This window comes from Xenopus tropicalis, chromosome 1 (assembly GCF_000004195.4).
Source record: "Xenopus tropicalis strain Nigerian chromosome 1, UCB_Xtro_10.0, whole genome shotgun sequence".
Taxonomy (NCBI): Eukaryota; Metazoa; Chordata; class Amphibia; order Anura; family Pipidae; genus Xenopus; species Xenopus tropicalis.
In genome coordinates, this window is record NC_030677.2 from 15,501,117 (window position 1) to 15,524,010 (window position 22,894).

General features: G+C 42.0%; 1 protein-coding gene across 2 annotated transcripts in view; it reads right to left on the reverse strand.

The window, feature by feature from the left end:
• Window positions 1-21,490, reverse strand: part of znf638 (zinc finger protein 638) — a 39,319-nt gene extending 17,829 nt beyond the window's left edge. Inside the window, exons 1-9 of one of the 2 annotated variants that reach the window (XM_031895272.1) lie at window positions 21,373-21,490; window positions 6,185-8,219; window positions 4,221-4,282; window positions 3,142-3,180; window positions 2,432-2,721; window positions 1,645-2,132; window positions 1,093-1,233; window positions 356-469; window positions 220-254 (exon numbers count right to left, since the gene is read on the reverse strand). In XM_031895272.1, coding sequence (XP_031751132.1) covers window positions 220-254; window positions 356-469; window positions 1,093-1,233; window positions 1,645-2,132; window positions 2,432-2,721; window positions 3,142-3,180; window positions 4,221-4,282; window positions 6,185-8,008 — 2,993 coding nt within the window. In that variant the 5' untranslated portion in view covers window positions 8,009-8,219; window positions 21,373-21,490. Of the gene's footprint in view, window positions 1-219; window positions 255-355; window positions 470-1,092; window positions 1,234-1,644; window positions 2,133-2,431; window positions 2,722-3,141; window positions 3,181-4,220; window positions 4,283-6,184; window positions 8,220-17,152; window positions 17,378-21,372 lie in introns of those variants that run through there. The other variant, XM_031895270.1, reaches the window with a different exon arrangement.
• Window positions 21,491-22,894: the final 1,404 nt, after the last annotated feature.

A 22,894-nucleotide genomic window follows, 5' to 3' on the forward strand; every position in this document is an offset into this window, starting at 1 on the left:
TAGGGAAACTAATAGGATTATCTATGATTTGGTTGCTCTTATTTCTCCTAGAATCAGCCAAAAAGAACTAGACAAGTATAGATGTAGCAGTGACACTACCCTTTACTCAGCTTGCACAGAACTACAGCATAAAACTACTAGCAGCAATGCTTTGACCTAAAGAAAACTCCTGAGAAAACTCCATACAACATACAAATAATGCAGACATGAAACACTTACCTTGCTGGTATCGCTTCCTTCTTTTCAGACTCCAGCTATACAAAAACACCATAAAATTAATTACATTTTCCAAAAATACATTAGCACCCAAACCCACTGCAGCATATTTATTACAGGACACCCAGTGCCTACTTACTTTTTGTCCAGCCAAGCACAGGGTAAGTCTGGTGTTGTTGATCATCACAGGTGAGGTCTCACTGAACTTTACAGCTGCTGCAGCGGCCTCCTTGAAATTGGTTTCTAAATATGCCTTGAGGAGAGCAGAGCAGAAAAACCTGTAACATTTGCCACACAAAATCTTCCCCAACACTACTGCATTTGACCACTGCAGTGCTCTCGGAGAAATGCGGCAGTCAATATGGCAGCATGTTATCCTCCATCACTCACTACCAGTTTAAATGCTTGGAAAACAGGCTGTGACACAAACTTAGATTGTAAGCTCCCCTGTAGGAGAGACTGATCTGGAAAATATTTGTCTTTAAAAGCCCTGTGGAATATTTTGATGCTATATGAAGAAAAATTATAATTTACCATACAGAGTGCGGTTTCCATTGACTTGGAGCGCGTGATGCCAAGGTGAAAACAGAGTATGACAGAGGGTTTGAAAACAATGTTTTTTGACAGTGATATTTAGTTTAATCAGTCTAAAACTTAAAATGAGTGAGGGCAAGCTAGGACTGGTCCTTCTACAGCCAACCAGAGGTCCTGACCCATTAGATATAATGTGTGCTAAAATGTATTGGTGTGCCATGACTAGGGTTCAAATTAAGTTGATGTGAATCCCCCAAAGTAAAGCGGACAAGTTTCTGATTTGCCCCCACTTCCCAACCATATAAATAATAATTTAAAAAAAGGGTGTGTATGTCTCCATACCTCATTTTTAGAACGTATGATAAGGATGTCACAGACTTTTCCAAATGGTTGAACAATTTTGAGGATGTCTTGATCAGTATAGCCAGAATCTGGTAGATTGGTAACATGAATAATTGTTCCTGGATTTGGTTTGTTTTTGAACTGCAAACAAAAGAAAAACTGGTTATAGAAAAAAACCAATTCAGAGGCCTACATGTAAGTAGGCCCAAACAGTGTTATCCTTGTTTTGTAATATACCTGCAGTGATCCCTAAAATTACTGGCTTTAGCAGACAGAAAATCAGACATTTTGACACCTCCTACAAATGCTGACAGTTTTATGATATTGCTCTGCACAGCTATGGGTAAACGGAGGTGGTTAATTGTATACATTCAGCTTCAAACATTTCTATAAAACATGTACTAAGTACAAGGATAAAAACCAATGACCCTAAACTACTATTAAATTAAATAAATAGCACTTAAATGAGCATATATATGATATATTTACCTACTGAGCCACACAGAATACAGATGGGTTACAATTCCTTTAAGCCAGTTTTTTTAGGCTTACCTTAAGAAGGGGCGTGTATGGTTCTTTAGCTGGTGGAGGCTTAGTTTCAACCTTGGAATTTTTATTAGCAGCACCCCCATGTTTGCCCAGGGGGGGTTTCTTTCCAGCCAAGGCTGCAGAGCTAGTTTTCTTTGCAGCAGTGCTTACAACTGGCTTTTTACATGATAAGCTGGAGAAGCCTGGTTTCTTTTCATGAGAGTAACTGCTGCTACTGGTGGGTTTCTTAGTAGTACTGCTGCTGCTGCTCTTGGAGTAGCTACTACTGGAGGCGCCGCCAGGTTTCTTTGCCGTACTGCTGGAGACAACAGGTTTATTTGCTAATGGAGAACTTGCAGGTGGTTTCTTAGTTTTCAAGCTGGTGGTGGAACTTCTCTGAAGTGGTCTCTTTCCGTTGCTTTGTGACTTTGTGAGCTTGTTTTTGCTGTTCACAGTTTTTTGATCAGTTCGATCAATGAAATCTCTCACTGCTGCATCAACAGCTCTTTTATCTGCAAATAAAATTGAGCAAAACGGATATCATAAAAATGGCTCAATATTAAACACGTGTGCATAGATATAAAAAAGTAATTTCATCTATAATCTGATTAAATGTGAGTGGTGGTTGCAAGAAAACAAAGAGAAAAATGAACAGTGGGTATAGAAACTTGTTGCCAATCCCATTGTCTGGATTGCAATGGGAAAATAACCCAAATATGGTGTAGAAAATGCTGCATAGAGAACAGAATTCACCATCCTCAATAACACAATGTTAATGCATTGTGAATACAAAAATAAGAGCAACACAAACCTGGAGAAGTGCTGCCTGATCTGGAAGAGCGTAGTCGTCGGGTTCTCCTAGGAGAAAGGGATCGGCGTGGAGATCTGGACCGCCGACGGGGGCTCCGTGAACGCCTGGGGCTACGGACAGGTCTTTTTGGACTACGGCTCCTAGTTCTTACCCTCCCAGAAAGTCTTGGACTCCTGGATCGTGACCTGCGTGCTCTGTGACCAGATCCGGATCTTCTAGACCGTCTGGGGCTGTTGCTCCTAGACTTTGATCTGTTAGAAGATGCATCGCCTTTATCTTTATCATCATCTCTGCAGGTATAGAAAATGATACAGATATATCAGTTATGCATTTCCTTTCTTTATTAGTCCATATGATAAAACAAATATGCAAGGATTAGACTTATACACCAGATAAACTCACAACGCCTTAATATCTCTAGTGCCCTACGGTTGCCCGCAAAAAGAACATCGTTTTATGCATTTAAACAATATCAACTCTTTGGAAAAGATCTGCTTTAGACATGCAGAGCCAATTGCAGATAACTGGCCGTTCCTGTGTCGGAAGCTTACAGATCTTTTGGAGCAATCTCTCATACTATTTTAATCGACCTGAATTCATCGAAATGAATTACCAAGTAATGAACTTTAGAATGCATTCACAAAATCTTTTTTTTTTTTTTTTAAAAAAAAAAAAAAGGTATATCCCATCAAAACCACAGTAAAGCTTACCTTAAAGGTGCAAGTTCATGTGGGTTCCAGTCAGGGTACCTAAGGAAAATTGGGAGGTGGAAGATATTTCTATTAATGTCTCAGCCCATTCTTAGAACTAAAAAGCAAACATCTGGAAGCAAGTTAACTTTTAGTATGTTATATAGAAGGACCTATTCTTAGCAAATTTTCATTTGGTATTCACTTAATATAGTTTATTTTATTGTCTTCCACTGTATGAAGCCTGCATTTTAAAATGCTATGCTGGATGATTTGATTATATTTCAAATCACTACCCATTTGCTAGATGCTAGCATTCAGATAGCTGCTGGACTTCAAAACGGAGCAGTTTCCTGCAGGAAGAAACTTTGCACAACTTTGGGTTACCGAAACGATGCAAAGTACTTTCCATCGGCAACTTCTATTGTGGCCACTGGAAAGCCTTTTTGGAGCAGTTACTTGCCCACGATAGCAAAGATCAATCGCGGCCGAGTAACCCGCTCCGTGGGTTGTTACCCTTAAGGTCATGTGACTGAAAAGTACTGGACAATTCAATGCATAATTTACAGTTCACAGATAATGCAAAATGTACTAAGATAAGGCCAAACTGAGAATGCAATCCGTAAAAAATATATGAATACAAATCTGTTTTGCCTGTGAACAAAAAGCTGGGACTTTTAGCTGTCCATGACTTCATGGTTTGATTTTGTTCAGCTGGAATTAAGAGTTTGATTAAACCCAAACATTATGAAGGGGTGAGCTTTAGGCTAATGGCAGACGAGGCGTAGGGCAGATATTTTCAGCAAAATTCCGCCCTACGCCTCCTACATGTGCCTGCACCGGAATGATTGAGAGACTTTGCATTATCTCATGTTTTTATGCGTATATCAGCTACATGTGCCTGCACCCGAGCGTATCTCATTCATTCAGGTGCAGGAACATTTAGGAGGCGTAGGGCGGAATTTTCAGCAAGTGCTTTTCCGCTTGCTGAAAATATCCGCCCTACGCCTCGTCTGGCAGTAGCCTTAAACAAATCCTGGGCCAGGTGTATCTAATGTTTAACAAGCATTATTCATTTGTGCAGGTATCAAGGCTCTTACCGTAGACGCAACTGACGGCAGCTTTCAATGTGAGCTGGGGTATTCTGATGCTTAATCCAGTTCTATTAAAGAATGAGCAGGGAGCAGCAAGTTAGAAATCAGACTGACCAAGCTACTGCTAATCACTGTATGGCTGCTTCATTATGTCTGTGATCATAACTGATCAGAAGGAAGAAGACAGCACATAAGGAAAGGACCATTAATACAGTTATGATATACCACTATCGTTATTCCATTTACTGCGAAGAACAAATGAAATCAAAATACTGTTTATACAAGTAAAACAGAAACTAAATCCACAAAAGACTGTCACAGAACTGCTATATTTCAAAAAGAAAAACCCTGACTGCTTTTAAATTTTAAAAGATTTGTATGCAAATATTTTAACCCCAATTTGTCCACATTTTCTTGGCAACCCAGTCTTAAATTAGTGGTTATCAGCCAGGATTTGGGGAAAGTGACCTTTGCAGTCAGACTTAAGTGTTGATTATATCTAAGCAGATATTTTCCAGCCAACATGAATATAGATCAGTTTAAAACATTCTTCATAAGTTTAGAGAATCTAAAATCTTAATTTGCAGAGCAGGCTATTGTATATGCCAACCCCAATCCCATGCCTAAACCCCCTCTTCCCCCATATTCTGCATATGCATTGCTGACGTATAGTGGGAAAGGAAAATATAGATTGGTGCTATGTAACAGAAATTCTCAATTCAAAAGCTGATCTTCCCCTCTGAAGTCTTGTCTTGTCGCTGAGTCTTCCAAAATGCATTCAGCCAAAACGCCTCGGAGCCTGCTTCTTTCCTTGAGGTTCGACTTCTCTTTTCGGTCATAATTCCAAATCTTCCGAACCTAAACCAGCAACGCTTTCTAATCTACTGTTCATTTAAAAGTATCAGAGCCTATTAAAATTAAGTGTCTTTAAAGGGATTTTGTTTGGAATGTTTACACTCTACCATTTAAAATTGTGTTTTTAAACCAACAAATGTATTGTAATATTGGTGTGCAGGCGACATCTCAGTGCATTGTGCCGGAGTCTGAGCTTTCAGAAGGAGCCAGTGCTACACATTAGAACTGCTTTCAGCTAACCTATTGTTTCTCCTACTCCCATGTAACTGGAGGAGTCCCAAGCCTGACTTGGATTTCTTACTATTGAGTGCTATTCCGATATCTACTGGGAGCTGCTATCTTGCTCCCTTCCCATTGTTCTGCTGATCGCCTGCTGTGGGGGGGGGGGGGGAGATATCACTCCAACTTGCAGCACAGCAGTAAAGTGTGGCTGAAGTTTATCAGAGCACAGGTCACATGCTGCAAGCCAAGTGTCACTTTAAAAATGCACCTAAAATAGGAGGTGCAAGTGGAGAGGATTTTAAGCTTTAGGAAAACTCGCTTTAGGAAACTGTCCCCTTAGCCCATTAATGAATAAAAATAAATATATATTTTTTTAATATATTAAAATAAGCTTTGATAACATTAGTCCTTTTGCATGTGATAAAAATATGGTTTATTCATAATCCAGCAACTTATCCCGAGTACATAAACAGGCCAGTCATGGCATTCAATACAAGAGTATGCTGCATACCAGACTATTTTTTACATTGAATACTGGCATTCATTGCAGAGTGCAGAAATGACAAAAAAGACTACTCCTAAAAAAAAAAAAAAGTGTTGTGTATCCTACAGCATTGAGTGGAATTTTTAAGGAGCATCCCTGTATTTAATACATCAACCATAATGTTTTTAGATCATCCTTTTTGAATTAAAATGTTAATATTCTTTAGGTTTTAAGCACAGCATTACACAATTGTCTACATCCCCCTAGATGTTGTTTTTATTACATAAACCCGCGCAGTTTGATTATGAAATTGCCACTTAAGCACCTGTATGCCATTTCTGTAGGACATGTATGTTCTTAAGACATATACAGTGATTCTGAAACCACAAACAAACATAAAAACACTCACCTTTAAAACTCTACATTGTAAGTTACACAGAGAACAAATATGAGGAAATATTCTGGGTGATGCAGCGTAATAATCATTCATCATGGACGGAGTTGGCAGCCTCTTCATTTTCTCCGTTTCTGCCACAGATAATCCCGGCGTCCAATTCTGCTGAAATCTAGCTGCATCAGCGGGAGCTTCAGATGGCGGCTGGTAATTTCCCCTGCTGACCAAAGTCGGAATATGATCAGCCCGAGCCTCTGGATAAGTAGCCATCTTTGTATCAGAGTGACCAATGGCTGGAACTTCAGGCTGACTGGCGGCCAATGCTGGGGGATGTTCGACACGTGGAACCTCGGACTTTACAGCAGACTGCAATCCAGGCTGCTCAACAACTATATTTGTGCTTTGTGGTCTCTCTTGCTTTGAAGAACGCTGGTTCTGACGGGTTACAGATATAGTTGGTATTTTATTATCCATTAGGTTACTACTGGGCTTCTCGGGCTGTTTTTTCACCGATGATGGCTCGTTGTTAAATTTCTGAGAATCCATTCTTTTTGGGGTAGGCTTAAAGTCTTTGCCCTCTTTGCGGGAAGAGTCAAAAGTGCGTATTGGAACAGACTCCTCGTTAAACGGATATTTGCTCGAATGTCCATAGTCAATAACTTTACTTGGTAACACTTCGCCTGCAGGTCTTCTTCCACCACTCTGATCTGGAGCAACAGGCCGATTCATTTTGCGCATTCTTATGTCTCTCAGAATTACTGGCATGTTTGCAGGTGTCAGCTGATCATCTGGATAACGGCTCAGTTCCTCTAAATCTTCATTAGACAAGCCAAAGCTCTCCAAAATACTTGACGCACTTTCAGTTGTGTATCTGTTCTGGTGATCAGAGATCTGCGAAGGCGGCATTGATGATTTCATTCCACCGGACTGAGGGATATTCCCAAAATTACCTCGTGGTTCCCATTGTTTTTCATTTCCTAAGTGGCGTGAAGATTCATGAAGTGGAATCTCCGATGGGGACTGTTTCATCAGCAAGTTCATACCCGAAGCAACATTTGGATTCTGGGACTGCATTCTTTGAGGGCCAGGTCTTACAGATGAGCTGGGACCACTGAATCGTTGTTGCTGGAAAGCTTGTGGACCCAAGCCTCTTTCAGGTGTTCCATGCATTGGTGCTCTGAGAGGCATTCCTTTCATACCCATTGGTTCTGGTGCTCCTCCTAGAAATGGCCCAGGTGGGTCCATTCCTTGGGGTCTTATTCCAAAGCCAGGACCTTTCATTTCAGAATGGAAGCCCATGCCGCCTTGATTCATGCCGCCCTGATTCATGCCGCCCTGATTCATGCCGCCTTGATTCATGCCGCCCTGATTCATGCCGCCCTGATTCATGCCGCCGCCTTGGTTCATGCCGCCGCCTTGGTTCATGCCGCCGCCTTGATTCATGCCGCCTTGATTCATGCCACCCTGATTCATGCCTCCGCCTTGATTCATGCCACCCTGATTCATGCCTCCGCCTTGATTCATGCCACCTTTATTCATGCCGCCTTGATTCATGCCACCTTGATTCATGCCACCTTGATTCATGCCAGGGTGTGCCATCCGGTTGAAGTTCATCCCAGACTGATTAATACCAGAATGTCCCATTACTGGGTGATTCATTCCAGAAGGTCCCATGCCAGGATGGGTCAATGGAGGGTTGTTCATGTTTGGAAGATTCATTCCAGGATGGTTTAAGCCAGTGAGATTCATCCCTGGATGGTTTATGTTTGCCTGGTTTAACATGGGATGACCTGGCTGTTGTTGCCTTTGAACTGGGAAACCTCCTCTGGGGTTATACATTGTGCAAGCAGTACTTATTGTCAACAAAGCTTGATTTAACAAAGCATTAATTGGGGCAGTATTGCTCGAAGTGACAGAGGTCAAGTGATGAAGAGCCAACTGAGTCTTAATCTGAGCAAGTTGTAAATGGGGGCTCAACAGGACGGGGCTAGAAATGCCAAAGTTCAAGGTATTCAGAATCGGTGCGCAATTTTCCAAGAACAACACAAAGCTGAAATTTAAAACAGAGATATTAGATTTTCATGGCTTATACTACAAACAGTGGGTACAACCAGAGAAGGTAATACTTAAAAGGAAAAAGTATACAAGTACATCTTACATAACCTGGGGTTTTGGGTAGGGGTGACAACCAAACCACTCAGTCTTTTAACCATTGCTTAATATCCTACAATTAGGTTAGCACCAAAAATGCATTCTTTCAACACTGTCGGCATTTGTAAACTGTAAAATGGAACCGCAGACATTACAGTTATACAAGAATGTTTAAGGGTTTTGCAGTTATTTACGTTATAGTAACATGAGGCTAAATCTACATTTTTAAAAAGAAATTAAAAATAAAAGGAAGTCAGATATAATTCCTCAGTGTAAACAGACAAAACAATATTTCCTTCATCGAAATATGAATTTTATATATTGACAATTCCTATTTTACCATCATATATAGTGTTTAGTGCAGGTTGTGGAAAATAATTAAAGTAGCTTGGGGGGGGGAATCACATCTTATAATGTTGGAAGCTTTCTGAATAGCTTGAGTATTTCTAGTAATGGCTTCTATCTCTTTGATAAACCAATCCCACCTTAGATACAGAAATCGACTGCTACTTTGGATATTACATAATCTGGCAGAAGCATACAGGCACTCAAAATGCACCAATTCGTTAGGTTTTATTCTCAACATTCTAATCCAATGGTGCCATAAATACTTGAAGATTTTCAGCCCGGTTCAAGCAGACGTTGTTTCAATGCAAAATGAGGCATGAGAGAGGATGGCCTAAGCCCTTAGTATGATATCACTGGGGCATTGTGGCCAGTTGAACAGGGCCATAAACAGCACTCTACATACCAGTGACAACTACCTGGATTTTCTTATAGCCGTTAAAGCAGACCAGATCCTAGAAAGGAAACACATTCCAAAGTGTCCATTTTCCAAGGAACGCCCTATGGGGGATGCCTATGAAAATCCAATAGAAGGCCACATCCGGCTCTAGGGCTTCCAACTGGGGGCCCCATAAAAAGTCTATGCAAGCTCAAGTACTCCTCTATGAACAATTATTGGTAACATCATATTTATACGTATTGTATTCTGCTCTGCATTATGAAACTATCACTGGAAAGTCATGTTTAAGGGAATAGGACACATATAGTCACCTTAAGTCTCATCCCTTTTTTAAGAAGAATTAAGTCTTTTGGAAATGACAGATGTTTTAAAGGTATTTTTAAAAATCAGCTGTATTTTTAATGCTGCGATGTCTGAACTTCCTTATATTGCCAGACTCCTTTAAGCAGCGGAAGTGTTATATCACTCTTGCCAAGATGCAAAACCTATGTACACATGACTGAGCGAGTACTGATTTACAAGCTGGAGATATACTTACCCACAAGCATTACAGAGTCCCAAGAGATGTAAATCTCGTTCCAGAGTGGTCCCAGCATGAAAAAGTACCCCACTACTACAAACAAGGTCTTTTTGTCACCATACATGTTCCAAAGGTTCTAATTCAATGTTCCAAAGATTCTAAGCAAACACCCCCCCCCCCCCCCGATGACAAAGAAGTGTCAATTATTGTTTTTCCAAAACAGCAATTCTATAGGTAGTATGATAACTTTTCCTTTATGTTGGTGCTTTAAAAGGGAGTGTGAACAGTACAAGCAGAGATTCTTTACTGCAGAATCAATCTCTCTGATCCAGAGGTTGCAACAAGCACATAATAGCTTTGGTCTTAGTCTTGGACATATTATCAAGGCCACCATCAAAATTATGATCTTAATAACCTATTCGTCAGTAGTTTTTTTTTTTTTATGCACCACTTATTTTCCTTGAGTAATACAATATATTGATTATGGAAGAAAATCTTTATGGACATGAAACTTCTCTACATGTAAATATAAAAATTATGTTTTGCCATATTGGTTTTTTCCTTAAAAATGTTTCCACTGAATATGGTCATCGCCCCATGGTGAGATTAGTTAACTTCTGAATGGCTCAAAATTAACACTTTAACCAAAAATCTTTGACTCCAATTCTTTTCTTTCAAGATTTGTTTCACGTTCTTCTGTATAGATGATTTTTAGGTCAAAAGTATTCCCAGTCCTCTTTAGATATAGTGCATATTCAGCTTTCCAAACAGCTTTTCGATAATAATTCTGGTGACTTTTCCTATTAGTGGAGTGCCCAATGGTTTATTTATCAATGACTAAGATAGTTAAAGCCATTTTTTCTTAGTATGCAATATCAGCTGTGCCACTGGCAGAAGCACATACCTAAAGGAGAACAATCTCATTCTGTGCCTAACACTAGCTGACTGAGTTGGATGAAAAATAACGATGACAAATGATGCCTTAAAAAAAGAGCATTTTGGACAAAAACACAGATGCAGGGTTACTGGCTTAAATAGAAATCCCATTGTCACAAACAAGAACAGGACTAAGCCTTCTACATAGGGATCTGAGCCATGGGAGGTTAGAATGCACATCTGACAGATATATAAAAGTCACCTGTTTAAATGTTCCATAGCACTTCATAAAAGATGATGAGGTTTTGTTTACTTAAAAAATGAAATCAATTAAATTCTTAAATAAAAATGTTGCAGTCTTCTGTGGGTTCTATTCTACAACAGAACCAGCACAATATTCAGATAGTGTGGCTACGTTTTTGCAATTGCGAAGTTGCCTTTCCTTCAGTACATCCGCTTCTTTGCAATGTTGTGAAAGTTTCCTTTTTGAAATCAGGAAAGCCGCCTTTTTTGGGGGTTTTTTGCCTTCCTCTGTATCAGCTAACAGGCGGGTTTTACTTGAAATTCAAAGTTGGCTGATTGCATCTTCCTCCAATGTTAAAGAGAAAATCATCTTGAATCTAACAGGGAGAAACCCAGTAGCGTGCCACACAAGCACAATATGTGATGGTGCAAATGTCTCCTTAGGAAATGTGTTTAAACAATAATGCTGCACAGCAGCGATACTGGCTGAACTTCTATTCACTTTAAGATATTCTGAAACCAGTTCACTGTTGCAGATTTTAGCAGGACTCTTGCAAGGCAAGCAATATGGCAGTTCCTGTTCATATGCTCAAACAAATCATTCCTGCAATCGGTTGAAAAAAAATTTCTAAAAATAAATTTTCTAAATAAAAATAGCAAAGTGATACTTTAGTGACCCTGCCATTTGCTGAACAGAATACATTTGCATTATTCAGATTTGTAAATCTTTCTTAAATGCCAGCTTAAAGTAAATAACCACTACATGGTATCTGTGGCTGGAAATAAACTTTTGCTGTGCTGGACTGTCAAAACACAAGGTCGGGCTTTTACTGCCCTTATAAAATACTTCAAGTAGTTACATAACCATGATCCTGAAATTATAAAACCTCTAAATAACAGTGTGTTAGACATTTAAATAAGCAGATAAGTACAGGCAGCAAATCAATATCTGTCACTGATATTTCCATATTATAAATAAGATCAGTAAATTGCAAGGCCACAGTGTAGTGCCATGGCATCAGTAGGGTGCATACTGGAAATGCTGTTAATATTTTGTGGAAAGAAATTTTGGCATTTAAGGTAACTCCCATCTTAACTCAGGGAGCCCAAGAACCTAAAACTGGATTTTCTATTGTAAGAGGAAAGTTTAATGTATCCATGGGACCCATTATGGCTACTGTAGAAGCTCTTGCAAATAGCAAGGTTGGCAGAAAAGGTATAACCCCACTTCAAGCTTGCTAACAACACTCTCACTCATTGGATTCCATGGTAACACCTAACCTACAAGTGACCGAAGAACAGAAAATACAATTAATTTGACACGCTGATAAATACGTTGCAGAGATCTCATTGGGAAGTCCTCAGATAACAAGATCGTTGCATACTAACAGCACAACAACGCTCTGGAAGCAGTTAGGTTCTTCGATGTTGATGGTTCCATTACAGCCTGGGACAGAGACGGGCACGTGCAATAACAGATGTCAATACAACGTAGCAATTCTAAGTTGCACCTAATGAATTTAGTGAAGGGAATAGAAATCTAATACCATGTTCCTAGTACCAGTGAGACTGGCTTATACAATAAAGTGCCCAACACTGCTAGTACATAGAGTTGATCCCCGTGAGTCAAAAAGGTCAGTACACAGTAGGGATCCTGCAGTTGGCTGCTAACTCCCCAGGATCCAATGGGTCAGTCTGTAGCTTGGATTCCGTAGAACAGTGATCCCAACCAATGGCTCGGGGGCAACATGCTGCTCACCAACCCCATGGATGTTGCTCTCAGTGGCCGCAAAGCAGGTGCTTATTTTTGAATTCCTGGCTTGGAGGAAAGTTTTGGTTGCATAAAAAACAGGTGTATTGCCGAACAGAACCTCCTGTAGGCTGCCAGTCAACATAGGGGCTACAAAATAACCAATCACATCACAATAAACAATCTTATTTGGCACCCCCAGGAACATTTTTCATGCTTGTGTTGCTCTCCAAGTCTTTTTACACTGGAATGTGGCTCATGGGTAGAAAAGGGCCCTTTGGGTTGCAGATGGATGTTGTGCAGTGGGAAAGGTGAGCATATTGAAGGGGCCTGGTTTGATTTGCCACAGTGCAAAGTCATGTAGGAGAGCTCCCACGTGCATATGTTGATTAATATTTAGCAAGGTCAGTAAACAAGCTTGAAATCCAAAGGTAAATGCCCCCTGCCATTTCGAAGGTTAATATAAATTGGCTTAATTCAATATGGGCTGTGTCCAACTCTCTATGGACCCAGGCAAGCATACCGAGAATCCTAAAGGGACCTAATAGTTACTTTGCATTACGGCTCTACATGGACCCACCGTAGTGAGCTCTGCATAAACAATACACATTCCAATGACCACACAGGCCTTGAGGAACATGCTGGACTCCGATTAATACGCAACTAGAAGCTGAGGTTAATAAATACAAACCATATGGATCCTCCCTGAACATGATACCACCATAGACAGTATAGACCCTTACACATCAAGGAATAATAGATGTGCCTCTGGGAGCCACTGGAATACATAATATTTCATTTGGACAAGACTGACCCCAACCCTCAGAACCTTAGGTTAGTATTTGGTTCCTGGGCAGTGAGGTCAGCATAGATATATGTAATCCTGCCACGTTAGTACATAAGGCCCCATTCCCTCAAGAAGCTGACGTATTATGGCTCCCAGAAATTTAGATCAGCATACAGAATGCCCCACTGGAACATGTGAGATACCTAGCAACTAGGAGCTGTAAGTCCAATAAAAATACATAGAGCTGGTGGGTCAGCATTCACAATACAGTCTCTTTCTGTAATGACCTGATGAACCAATGACATGATGAAACTGGTATATAACACAGAACCCACAGTAAGTAACCCTTGTGCATGTCAGAATATAAATGATATCCTGCTTTATGATCAGGTCAATAGAACCCATACATATAACCACAGCCACTGGGGCAGAGAGGCAAAATATATACCTCACACTCCCAGTGCAGATCAGTATATAGCTGATGTCTTACGGGAAACTGAAATCAACATACAGAGCACATGATCGATGACAGTGGTTAGTGAAAGAGGTAGGCGCAATATACGGCCTTAGTGCAAGCCAGAATGTAGAGGATATCCCACTGGGGGCCACAGAGCCAACATGGATCTCCACAGTAAGTGAAACAGGAAGAATACTGTTACATAGCAAATGCCAGTATATAGCACATACCCCAATAGATGCTGAGTAAATAGAGCCCAGGTGGATTTCTGCAGTAAAATGGGAAAGTCCAGTGCTGATCTATTCCAAATATCAGTATATTCAATAGGGATTCATCAATATATGGCTGAGGTAAATATACAAAGTCCGAAGGGAACCCTTTGGTGAGACAGGTACAGTACTGATCCATAGCACATGTCAGTATATAGAGGTAAATATACAGAGTCCCTATGCATCCCCACAGTGAGTGAGACAGGTACAGTACTGATCTATAGCCCATGTCAGGCTGTGTCACTGGGCCTGAGGTAAATATACAGGGTCCCTATGGATCCCCGCAGTGAGTGAGACAGGTACAGTACTGATCTATAGCCCATGTCAGTATATAGAGGTAAATATACAGAGTCCCTATGGATCCCCGCAGTGAGTGAGACAGGTACAGTACTGATCTATAGCCCATGTCAGTATATAGAGGTAAATATACAGAGTCCCTATGGAGACACACAGTGAGTGAGACAGGTACAGTACTGAACTATAGCCCATGTCAGTATATAGAGACACAGTGAGTGAGACAGGTACAGGAGTGACCCATAGCCCATGTCAGTATATAGAGATAAATATACAGAGTCCCTATGGATCCCCACAGTGAGTGAGACAGGTACAGTACTGATCTATAGCCCATGTCAGTATATAGAGGTAAATATACAGAGTCCCTATGGATCCCCACAGTGAGTGAGACAGGTACAGTACTGATCTATAGCCCATGTCAGTATATAGAGGTAAATATACAGAGTCCCTATGGATCCCCACAGTGAGTGAGACAGGTACAGTACTGATCTATAGCCCATGTCAGTATATAGAGGGGAGTATACAGAGTCCCTATGGATCCCCACAGTGAGTGAGACAGGTACAGTAGTGATCTATAGCCCATGTCAGTATATAGAGGTAAATATACAGGGTCCCTATGGATCCCCACAGTGAGTGAGACAGGTACAGTACTGATCTATAGCCCATGTCAGTATATAGAGGTAAATATACAGAGTCCCTATGGAGACACACAGTGAGTGAGACAGGTACAGGACTGATCTATAGCCCATGTCAGTATATAGAGGTAAATATACAGAGTCCCTATGGAGACACACAGTGAGTGAGACAGGTACAGTACTGATCTATAGCCCATGTCAGTATATAGAGGTAAATATACAGAGTCCCTATGGATCCCCACAGTGAGTGAGACAGGTACAGTACTGATCTATAGCCCATGTCAGTATATAGAGGTAAATATACAGAGTCCCTATGGATCCCCACAGTGAGTGAGACAGGTACAGTACTGATCTATAGCCCACGTCAGTATATAGAGGTAAATATACAGGGTCCCTATGGATCCCCGCAGTGAGTGAGACAGGTACAGTACTGATCTATAGCCCATGTCAGTATATAGAGGTAAATATACAGAGTCCCTATGGATCCCCACAGTGAGTGAGACAGGTACAGTACTGATCTATAGCCCATGTCAGTATATAGAGGTAAATATACAGAGTCCCTATGGATCCCCACAGTGAGTGAGACAGGTACAGTACTGATCTATAGCCCACGTCAGTATATAGAGGTAAATATACAGAGTCCCTATGGATCCCCACAGTGAGTGAGACAGGTACAGGACTGATCTATAGCCCATGTCAGTATATAGAGGGTAAATATACAGAGTCCCTATGAGACACGCAGTGAGTGAGACAGGTACAGGACTGATCTATAGCACATGTCAGTATATAGAGGGTAAATATACAGAGTCCCTAATGGGGATCCCCACAGTGAGTTGAGAACAGGCTGACCCAGGTGAACTGATCTATAGCCCATGTCAGTATATAGAGGTAAATATACAGAGTCCCTATGGATCCCCACAGTGAGTGAGACAGGTACAGTACTGATCTATAGCCCACGTCAGTATATAGAGGTAAATATACAGAGTCCCTATGGATCCCCACAGTGAGTGAGACAGGTACAGGACTGATCTATAGCCCATGTCAGTATATAGAGGTAAATATACAGAGTCCCTATGGATCCCTGCAGTGAGTGAAACAGGTACAGGACTGATCTATAGCACATGTCAGTATATAGAGGGGAGTATACAGAGTCCCTATAGACACACAGAGTGTGAGACAGGTACAGGACTGATCTATAGCACATGTCAGTATATAGAGGTAAATATACAGAGTCCCTATGGATCCCCACAGTGAGTGAGACAGGTACAGTACTGATCTATAGCCCATGTCAGTATATAGAGGTAAATATACAGAGTCCCTATGGAGACACACAGTGAGTGAGACAGGTACAGTACTGATCTATAGCCCATGTCAGTATATAGAGGTAAATATACAGAGTCCCTATGGATCCCCACAGTGAGTGAAACAGGTACAGTACTGATCTATAGCCCATGTCAGTATATAGAGACACAGTGAGTGAGACAGGTACAGTACTGATCTATAGCCCATGTCAGTATATAGAGACACAGTGAGTGAGACAGGTACAGGACTGATCTATAGCACATGTCAGTATATAGAGGTAAATATACAGAGTCCCTATGGATCCCCACAGTGAGTGAGACAGGTACAGTACTGATCTATAGCCCATGTCAGTATATAGAGGTAAATATACAGAGTCCCTATGGATCCCCACAGTGAGTGAGACAGGTACAGTACTGATCTATAGCCCATGTCAGTATATAGAGGTAAATATACAGAGTCCCTATGGATCCCCGCAGTGAGTGAGACAGGTACAGTACTGATCTATAGCCCATGTCAGTATATAGAGACACAGTGAGTGAGACAGGTACAGTACTGATCTATAGCCCATGTCAGTATATAGAGACACAGTGAGTGAGACAGGTACAGTACTGATCTATAGCCCATGTCAGTATATAGAGACACAGTGAGTGAGACAGGTACAGGACTGATCTATAGCCCATGTCAGTATATAGAGACACAGTGAGACAGAGCTATTGGGTACAGCTGGTGAGTTGACACTGCCAGACAGGCCCAGTCACATGCCCCACACTCAAGATGGCGCCCAGAAGGGAGAGACTGCGCAGCCAGCTCAGGGTCTCTTGAAGAGCCCACATTCTTCTCTTTTTTGCTCCCCTTGTTCTGGGCCTAGGGGCCGCCATTTTCTGCCGTGCCTTCCATACGCACTTACTGTGCAATTCTTTCGGGGCGGCAGCCACCTAGATATCCCTCTATTACCTGCTCACTCCCGGCCGGGCATTCTGCTTCGGTGGCAACTCAACTATCCCGGGCCTCCTCCCGCCTTCCCAGCGGCCGCCTCTCTCCTCACACCACGGAACACAGGTTCCTCACACAGCGCAGCTCACCCCCTCACGGTAGGACAAACAGGAGCGCAGGCGCAATGCTCCTCCTTCCCCGCTGCGTGCGCGCTCCCAACACTCCTCTTTCACTGCTACGTGCGCGCCGCCGGGGCTCAGGTACCAAACACAGCTAGCGCCTAAGCCACGACGCATGCGCAGATTGGAATATGCGGAGACTTTTGCTTTTACTTTTGTACTCGCAGCTCTGAGGGACAGGGAATTCCCTTAGAAGCGTTTTTATAGCAGAAATATGGGTTACATAAAAATACCACCGGTGCCAGAGATTAAAAGGACCCTGTCCAATAACTCTTGCACTCTAAACCCGCCAAAGGTGAGGTAAAGGGATGATTGGCAGCCCAGTTACTGTGTACAAATGAAAATTGGGTTTCCTTGTCCTTTAATACGTCATTCAAAGTACTTAACATGTTAACTACTACATGGCATTGTCATGGAAATTAAACTCAGACAGTAATTAATCAATATTTACAGTTCAGAGTTTTGTTAATGACAACAAGAATAATTATAGTTAATGATGTAGAGAATAATATTCTAAGTCTAAGACAATTTGCAATGGGACTTCATATTCCATGCCTCATTCCTCTCATATCTCCCTTTCTCCCTCTATGGAGGAACTCCAATCTCCCACATCTCTATGGTATCCAAGACTTTCAATACTGGCCCTGACTAGGACTTAAGAGATATCCTATTGAATGGGAAATTCCCCACCTTCGGACAAGACAAATTAGGCAGACAAGGCCTCTAGTTCTTTTGCTGCTTCCAAATGTGACATGCCTGCAAAGCCCACTTCACAACACTGGAACCTGAATATATCACCTCCGGTAAAGAGACAGTTCTGAGAGACTCCCGGACAGGTAAATTAATACCAAGGGTGTACAGAGCCCTACTAGTCTCCATACCATCAGTCTTTATCACTGCGTGTCATAAATGGCAACAAACCCTTCCAAATATGACTAGGAGCAGTGGGACGAGACCATTGCTGTACTGTATAGTGACCTGATCTCACTGCGAGATAGAAGTTCATTCACCAGCTATATATAACTCCCCTCAGACTCCAAAGGATGGGTCGTAACACAGAGGCATTATGCCATAGGTGTCAGAATACAGGGGCCTCCTTTTTACATCTAGCATGGGGCTGCCCACCAATCAAACACTTCTGGTCCAAGGTAATTAAATACATAGTTACATAGTTACATAGGGTAGAAAAAAGACCAGAGTTCATCAAGTTCAACCCATCCAAGTAAACCCAGCACACCTAACCCACACCTACCAATCTATACACTCACATACATAAACTATATATACTGTACAACCACTAATACTAACTGTAGATATTAGTATCACAATAGCCTTGGATATTCTGATTGTTCAAGAACTCATCCAGGCCCCTCTTATAGGCACTAACAGAATCTGCCATTACCCCATCACTAGGAAGGGCATTCCCCAACCTCACTGCCCTCACTGTGAGGAACCCCCTACGCTGCTTCAAATGAAAGCTCCGTTCCTCTAATCTAAAGGGGTGACCTCTGGTGCGTTGATTGTTTTTATGGGAAAAAAGAACCCCCCATCTGCCTATAATCCCCTCTAATGTACTTGTACAGAGTAATCATGTCCCCTCGCAAGCGCCTCTTTTCCAGAGAAAACAACCCCAACCCTGACAGTCTCACCTCATAGTTTAACCCTTCCATCCCCTATACCAGTTTAGTTGCAGTCTCTGCACTCTCTCCAGCTCATTAATATCCTTCTTAGGGCTCTGGCACACGGGGAGATTAGCCGCCCGCGACTAATCTCCCCGAGTTGCCTTCACCTGCCATCCCACCGGCGAAAATGTAAGTCGCCGGTGGGATGGCAGATGCGGTGGCGTGATTTCGTGCAAATCGCCAAAAAAGCCTCACGAGGCAACTTTGGCGATTTGCGCGAAATCGCGCCGCCGCGTGTGCCATCCCGCCAGCGACTTACATGTTCGCCGGTGGGATGGCGGGTCATGGCAACTCGGGGAGATTAGTCGCCCGCGAACAGGGAGTTTTGTCGCGGGCGACTAATTTCCCCGTGTGCCAGAGCCCTTAAGGACTGGAGCCCAAAACTGCCCCCCATACTCAAGGTGAGGCCTTACCAGGGACCTATAAAGGGGCAAAATTATGTTCTCATCCCTTGAGTCAATGCCCTTTTTTATACAAGACAGCACTTTATTTGCTTTAGTAGCCGCAGAATGACACTGCCTGGCATTAGACAACTTGTGATCTACAAAAACCCCTAGATCCTTCCCCATTAAGGAAACCCCCAACACACTACCATTCAGTAGATAGTTTGCGTTTATATTATTTCTACCATAACTTTGCACTTATCAACATTGAACCTCATTTCCCAGTTTGCTGCCCAGTTATCTAATTTTGTCAAATCGCTCTGCAAAGCGGCAGCATCCTGCATGGAACTTATAGTTTTGCACAATTTAGTGTCATCAGCACAAATAGAAACAGTACTGTCTATGCCCACCTCCAGGTCATTAATAAACAAGTTAAACAGCAAAGGACCAAGGACTGACCCCTGCGGTACCCACTAACCACACTGGCCCAATTAGAAAATGTTCTATTTACCCCACTCTGTGTAATCTATCCTTCAGCCAGTTCTCTATCCAATTACAAATATTATGTTCTAGGCCAATATTCCTCAATTTGATCATTAACCCTCTGTGAGGTACTGGTTGATTACCTAGGGTTCCTTAATATATGTACACCACAAGTATGTCTGTTGGCTCAGATTGAAGAGCTATTGCCACTTAATAAAACTAGATCGTTGGTTAGGACCCTACTTTACTATGCAAAGAAATCAGTAAAACTGAATTGGATGGGAAATAATGTTCCCTCAGTTAAACTATGGCTGACCCTTATTAACTCATCTCTCCTCTCCATCAGACTCACTTATGAAGCACGTGGCTGCCCAACAAAATTAGAAAAAATTGATAGAATGAGCAATTCTTAGCAACTTTTCAGTGGGTCTTAAATTATATACCTTATTCTTTTAACTCTTTCCCTTTTTTAAATGGGGGGGTCGCTGAGCCCTGAAGCCAAACATCTGTTGCTCTATGAGGCTACAATTATATTTATTGTTGGATTGTATTACTTATCTTTCTATTCAAACGTCTCCTATTAATATTCTAACAGCTCACTCACACAATTTCTTGGTTGCTAGGGTAATTTGGACCTTAGCAACCAGAAACAGCTGAAATTTAAAACTGGAGAGCTGCTGAAGAAAAAGCTTAATAATGAAAAAAACACACATAATAAAAAATGAAGACCAGAATAGCACTCTGTACATCATACGGAAAGTTAATTTAAAGGTGAACAACCTCTTTAACTAGGTGGCCATACACATTGCAACCTTGCTAAACAAGCAGATCTTCTCCCTATATGCCCACCTAAGGTGGGCAATATTGGGTTAATTCGATTGTTTGGCCCTAGGGCTAAAGATCGCATTAAAATGGCGGGCATAGGCACCGTTGGACCAAGGACCGCATCAACTAGCCGCTGCAGTCCCCGATTCAACGGAAAATCAAACCTGCCAGATCGAGATCTGCCGAATTTTAGGTCCAATTGGCCCACCGGGGTGCCCATACACGGGCTAAGCTGCCGAATCAGTCTGAAGGACACAAATCAGCAGCTGAAATCTAGACCTGTATCCCCACCTTGAATTTAAGATCCCACTGCTTTAAGGTCACCCTACATGGTTGGGCATTTTAGCACATTTAAAACATATTGCTCAAATGTCTAGGCATGTATGTTAACTCAAGGGGTTATTGGCTGAACAGTCTATACAACTAAGTTATACATAGTTATACATATATCCTTACTGTTACTGTACAGCACAATGGTGTGAGGCACTTAGATACTGGGCCTGGGGGTGGAACAAGCAAGGTTTGGTAACAGATGTTATTGGGTCCAACAGGTGGGTTGGGTCATCATTACAGGCATGGGGAGGGGGTTACAGGTCACCCCACTTTATTGCACCCAACTTCCTTATTTCCCCTTATACCAACAGACATTCAAGACAGCGCAGAGTTGCATTTCCAGCTCAGTTACATACCATCGGTGAATGGATGAAACATGGCAGCCTCTGATATCCCGTTGCACTCGTTGGCACTCACCACGTGCAAAATATGAGTGGGTTATGTGACCGTGACGCGATGATATCCCACCAGGTCTGTCATTGTGAGAAGGCTCTGTGTGTCTGTCTGCGTGTATACGTGTGGCAAAACCAGTCAGACTCCCTGCTCCGTAATTAACATTCCTGGCCCCAATCTGTACATAGGAGCCTGCACTATGGGTTGGTTTCTGCAGTGCAGAATTGCAATAGTACCAACAAGCCCAGTAGTGACCAAAACTGTCATAGCCCTGTGGCTCTGCTATAGATAGCCCTGTGGCTCTGGAATTGATAGCCCAGTGGCTCTGCTATTGATAGCCCAGTGGTTCAGCTATAGGTAGCCCAGTGGCTCTGCTATTGATAGCCCTGTGGCTCTGCTATTGATAGCCCAGTGGTTCTGCTATAGGTAGCCCAGTGGTTCTGGTATTGAGTGCCCCCAGCCTGGAGTTACTGTTCCAAATGGGCCACGCTAGGCAACTCCACAACCAAAAAGCACTGGTTTTGTGATTGAAATACGTGCGGAACTGCATTTATTCAGTCAGGCTTTACCCAACCCCAAGGTGTGGTTCACCTATACGTTAACGTTTAGTATGTTACAGAAGCAACTTTTGAATTGGTCTCCATTATTTATTTTTTATAGTTTTCATATTATTTGCCTTCTTCATCTTATTCTTTCCAGCTTTCAAATGGGGGTCACCGACCCCACCAGCCAAAAAAATATTGCTCTGTGAGGCTACAACTTTATTGTTAGGGTTACTTTTTAATACTTTTAATACTTATTTTTCTATTCATGTCCTTACTTAGTCATATATCATTCTCTTATTCAGTTCACTCCATGGTTGCTAAGATAATTAAAACCCTAGCAACCAGATAATGTTAAAACAAGTTGTCTTAGAATATTAGTCTGTACATCATACTAAAAGCCAACTCAAAGGTGAACAGCCGAAGGCTGGGATTATCTTCTATTGTGTTATAGTCCCATTCCAAGAAACCAGAAGGAGGTGTATCTTAATATGGCCATACACATTACTATCCACTTGTTTGGCGAGGTCGCCATAATTTAGTCGGGTAGGCTCATCAGATAAGCTGCCGAATCGGTCTGAAGGACCCCAATCAGCAGATGAAATCTGCCTGTGTATGGACACCTTTTGTTATATGGTATCACTCTGTACAGGCTATGAGCAAACTTAGGGGGCTGTTCCTGCTGAATTGTGCTTAGTACAGAGGAATCCCTATGCAGGCTTTGCATACAACCCCTTTCATTAGTCCTTGTCTACTGCACTTCATCAGAGATTTAAATGAATATTCCCTTTGAAGTGCAGACCACACACCTATTGGGATGATCAATAAATCCTCTGTTCGTGGTTAATAACCACCGGCTCCCAAATCACTCGACACCCCCCCAGTAAGGTTACACTGACATTGCTTACCATTGCTGATTCCAGCAGGTGGAGCCATGGAGCTT